Raw genomic sequence first — 5155 nt, forward strand, 5'->3', positions numbered from 1 at the left:
ATTATACCGGATTGGGTATACTCGGATTCAGATCGGTCCTTGGATCAAGTCAGACTTACCAGCCCTATTTATAAACACTAAACACTTGTTAACATTAGAAGATAATATATGTTAATAAGGACTCTAGGAGAAGTTGTAAATGGGGTCACTTTTGTCTTTTGGTGGCATATATAAGGACCTCAAGCATGTCTACTTAATACAGTCACACTTAAAAAAAAAAAATCAAATCAGTGAAAAGAGACTCTGCCTCTTAGAAACGTACTAATCTAGTACTATTCCAAAAAAGGCTGGAATTCTACTATAGTTTTTTTTTTTTTTTTTTTTTTTTTTTTTTTGGTGCTGGAAATTCTACTATAGTAAAACTACCTATTTTAGATTTCCTTTTTTTTTGTCCTTATACAAGTACACAACCAAATATAGCACTTCAAGAAATATGGATGGTTCATTTAACATAGATGATGAACTACTACAGTGGCTCACTAATCTACCACCCTCGTCACCGCCACCGCAATGCGGTGATTCGCAACCACCAGTTTCTACTACTTGTCCAATAATAGAGGGTAGTAATTTGAGAGTAAATGCTTTAGGTGGTAATTTAATGGTTGATACAAGAAGCCAAGTGGATGGACTACCTGCCCATAGTGTTGCTACCCATACCGCTGGCAGCTCTTCCAGCAAAGATAAGCAACATCAATCGAATAAGAAGGCAGTCGAAATCGAAAGGCAACGGAGGCATGAAATGTCTAGCCTTTATGCTTCCCTCCGCTCCATATTACCAGCTGAATATATCGGGGTATGTCAGCTGTGAACTAATTTAGCTGGTAATAAATTAATAATATAATATATAGTCTCGTCTGATTTATTTGTATTACCAAGATCATATTTTTAGTACAAATACGTTTTCAATTGAAAATCAATTATAGACGCTAACAATAATATACTCCAGGAGCTAAATGTTAGCTAATTCAAATTATTAAGACACGTTACGTACCTTTTATTTATTTAACATAGACTTAACCTAATCAAGACCCACTTTTGTCAAGTTATGTTCCATCGAGTGCTAAGTTTCAGTATCACCCTAACTTGAATTGAATTAGCTAAATAATTAACTTGAATTTAAGTTTATTTATTTAACATAGAGTTGACCTAACCAGGAACCACTTTTGTCAAGCTAATTAACTTGAATTCAACTAGCAATTGTGGACATGATGATGCAGGGGAAGAGGTCGACGGCGGATCATTTGCAACAAGCAGTGAGGTACATAAAAGATATGGAGGGGAACATTGCACAATTGAATGAAAAAAAGGACACCCTTTTAAAAGGAAAATCAAGAGGAAGTTGTTCAACTAGGGCTGATAATAATACTAGTAGTGGTAATAGTAATCGGAGACGATTATATACTGTTACGGTGAAAAAATCTGGAGAAGGGTTTTTTGAAATTGTGCTCAAAACAAATGCAGATGATTATGAAGAGAATGTACACAGACTTCCTCTTTCAAAGGGACTTCGTTTGTTGAACAGAGAAGGGTTAAGTATAACAAATAGTATTTCTACTAAAATTGGCAATGATGTTATGCACACTATTCATGCTCAGGTACGCAATTAATTAATTAATTATCATATCTCAAAAGTAAAATTAAGATTAGGGCCTAGGGGTCGTATAAAGTTTGTTGCCCAAAAAATTCATGATCTGTTACCGTTTGGAAATGATCGAGTGTTATAGCTGGTACTGATATGCAATGAAAATTCTACGTTATGAACAGAGAAATGTGAGAGGGACTCGTTATTACCAGACACATTTTAACTACAATTAGGAACAACCATTCAACAATTGATAGAATGCCTACTTTTAAAAAGATTTAGGGTTTTTATTTTTATTGGTTAGTCAATCTAGAGTTTTAGTTAATTAATGTATAAATGATACTCCCTCCGTACCAGACCAAAGGTAACACTTACTATAAACGAACGTATTATACCAAAGGTAACATTCCTTATTTGGCCCACAATATTACCAAGTTGTCCTTATACTCATTTGATATTTACACAAAATGTCATTACATACCCCACTTATCAACCCACAATTACATACCCCACCTATTTTTTCCCTCTTTACCCTTACTTTTTCCAATTTTTCTTAAATACTCCATTTTTTCCTACGTTACCTTTGGTGTGGTACGGAGGGAGTAGTAGACAGCCAACTTGATCTTAATCATTTATTTTACACCTTGTTATTTCCCGTGATATAGTGCAATGAGGATCATCTGTCCCACTTTTGTGTCCTACTGTGTGTGTGCCACATCATTGTATTTTGACACATCACTTTTGGCAAAATAAAATATTACAATATATATATTAATTTGTTGATTTGTTAGAAACTAAGTGGTGTGACACATACAATGGAACACCAAATGGAACGGAAAATTCTCACTGGATATCGTGACGGTCAATCCTAAATAATTAATAAACGATTTTACTAGCTTGTAAGGATAACTTTTGACCTTAATGATAATTTTTTCAGTTCTTTATTTGTCATTTACAACCAAATGTTTTTTTTAATATTCTAATTACGTTATTCACCAAATTCCTCCATCTTTTTTTTATCCTTAAATCCATATTTTTGCCACTAATTTATGTTTATAATGCAAGAATTTGTGATATATAAAATAAATATCAAAACACATAATAATTTATTACTAGTTCTTAGTTCATAAGGAGTACTTAATTGAATTTGTTACATTGCAGGTTGATGATGGGATGGTCATTGATCAATGTCTTCTGCAACAACAATTGATAGATTGCTACGTGTAAAACTATTCATTCATATCTCAAATAAAGAATTATCCATAAAATTTGCGACCAGAAGTTTGTGACTACGGACGACACCTATTTGAATAAACAGATTTAAGAGTTATTTTTATCAATATGCATGCTTTTTATTTTTTGATTGATTGGGGTCATGGTCCTATAAGTTAGATATACATAAATACTTATCATAATACGTAATACGATCCTTTCGACTGTGTGTCCTAAGAGCATGGGATGGATAATACGTAATACGTAACTACATAAGACAATATTTTTAAGATTCTTCACTATAATGGTAAGAGAGTATATTCATACTATTTCTCATGATTGAACACTAAATGGCTTCATATCATGTACCCTAAGGACACACGCAGAAAAACCGTAAATAATAATACTCCCTCCCAGTCGTTATAATGTTCCCCTTTGATATGGGCACGATACTTAAGGAAAAGTATTAATATATTAGTAAAAGAGTTGTGTGGGGTTGGTGGTAGGAGAGAAGGATGAATTATTAGTAGTTAAATAAAGAATTGTGGGGCGAAAACATAAAGGAAAGTAATAAAATAGGAGTAAAAGAGTTGTGTGGGGTTTGGTGATAGGAGAGAGAAATGAATAAAATAAGAGTAAAAGTTTCTAAAAATAGAAAGGGGAACATTACTTGAATAATCCGTTTTGAGAAAGAGAGAACATTATAGTGACTGGGAGGGAGTACTAAAAAGATAAACCGTCTTATAATAAGATAATTTTGATAATATAATAAAATTAATAGGTACCTACGTACTATCTAGGTTGGTCCATCAACTCCTTGGTAGGTTTTCATATAATTGTGCCTTTTAATTCCTTTTGTTGGTTTCTTAATTTTTTTAGTACAATAATATTTTACGTATGGGTGAAAGCCTATGATTGGTAGGGCCTAGGGGCTATATGGTGAATGAACCGAGCTTTAAGCAGTGGTTTGGTTAGGACGTCAGCGTCGCCGAATTTGTGTACCTTGATGGACTTGTTCACAGACAAACTGCAAGGCGCTTCATTCTTGAATCATTGAATGGAAGACGGGATTGGATATTTGGATGGGTAGTGAAGCCATAAGACGTGGGTAGTGGTGGTGATGACAGCGCGAAACTTCGCTTCAGTTGAGGAACGAGAAAGTACTCTTTGTTTTCTAAAGATCCGCGAGATGGGATTGCAAGATTAATACTATAGTCGGATGTGGATTGCAAGAAAGTACTCTTTGTTTTCTATAGTTGAGTTTGTTGGAATAAAATTGCAGTAACAATGTAAAAGGAAAAGAGATAACCGATTCGTAGTGACGTGGTAAAAGAGCCACTGCCTTGAAAACTATATTTCCGGTACGACCGTGGTGGCGATCAGCAAATGACCGGTAGTTCCCCAAGGATTTACACTACTGCACTCAGGCGCGCCCACTCGAGACTGAGAGCATTGGAACGACAGAATTTATCTTTACCCAGAAATTATATAGAATGAGAAGAGAGGAAGAGAGTGTGTAGTTCTCATTTCTGGAATGAAGAAGGTCCCTTTATATAGGAGAAAAATAGAAGGTGAGGAGCCAAAAAATTGATTCCGCATTAACATCAGTCAAACGTGATTAAGGAGCCATTAACGCAGAAGATATGGCTCTTAATTGCAGACGATTTAACAGATGCACCTGGACACTTTCCTATAAACGAACTTGGTCACTTCTTCCCAAAACAAAAACACAGCTCTAGCCCAAAAAGATAGGCACAGCCCGCCGCAGGCGATTCCCAAATCCAGAATCCCGAATCACGAATCACGAATCCGGATCCGGGTCGGGCACGCGCGCGTGCCCGCGCGTGTGCGAGCTGAATTAAGCACCTTGCAAAGCTTCCACAAAAGTCTCCCATGACCCACTAGTGATATGGTAAGAGGTGTGGTCATATATAAACACATGACAACAACTTCATTCTACCAATGTGGGACAAATTGGAAAAACTACAAAGGCATAACAAGCCCCTATTTCCAACAATCCCCCACTAGGGGCGACAGAGATAGAGAAAGAAATTCCTGGGTAAAGGAAGGATTGGATACTTAGGTATCAATATCTTTCGATTTGAATTGACACTTTAGTGAGATGAGGAAACAACTTACTTACAGCGAGAGAATATCTTGCGATTTGAATTCCTAGCTGAGCTTCGGTCGATACCCCCCACAACACATATCATACCTTCAGAATTGTGATCGTTCCGCGATTTCAAAGTGCAACGCGCTCTTTTAGAGCATTGCGTTTACCTCGGTACTAATAGATGTGTTCACAAGACTTCTCATAGTCTTTATGATCAACACACCTACGTAGGTGGCTCAAGTGCTTCT

At 36.0% G+C, this 5155-nt stretch overlaps 1 protein-coding gene across 1 annotated transcript; it reads left to right on the forward strand.

The window, feature by feature from the left end:
- The first annotated feature begins 433 nt into the window (after window positions 1-433).
- On the forward strand, window positions 434-2809 carry LOC141588714 (transcription factor bHLH118-like). Its single transcript, XM_074410142.1, has 3 exons — window positions 434-793; window positions 1218-1595; window positions 2744-2809. Exons 1-3 carry the CDS (start codon window positions 434-436, stop codon window positions 2807-2809), a joined length of 804 nt encoding a protein of 267 aa, XP_074266243.1.
- Window positions 2810-5155: the final 2346 nt, after the last annotated feature.

Source organism: Silene latifolia, chromosome 6 (assembly GCF_048544455.1).
Source record: "Silene latifolia isolate original U9 population chromosome 6, ASM4854445v1, whole genome shotgun sequence".
Lineage (NCBI taxonomy): Eukaryota > Viridiplantae > Streptophyta > Magnoliopsida > Caryophyllales > Caryophyllaceae > Silene > Silene latifolia.

What these genes read in the sequence shown, in the direction of transcription:
- LOC141588714 (XM_074410142.1), top strand. Translation starts at nt 434, where the DNA reads ATGGATGGTTCATTTAACATAGATGATGAACTACTACAGTGGCTCACT. An exon ending in TACCAGCTGAATATATCGGG is followed by an intron (nt 794 to 1,217) that starts GTATGTCAGCTG and finishes ATGATGATGCAG; the next exon opens with GGGAAGAGGTCGACGGCGGA. An exon ending in TGCACACTATTCATGCTCAG is followed by an intron (nt 1,596 to 2,743) that starts GTACGCAATTAA and finishes GTTACATTGCAG; the next exon opens with GTTGATGATGGGATGGTCAT.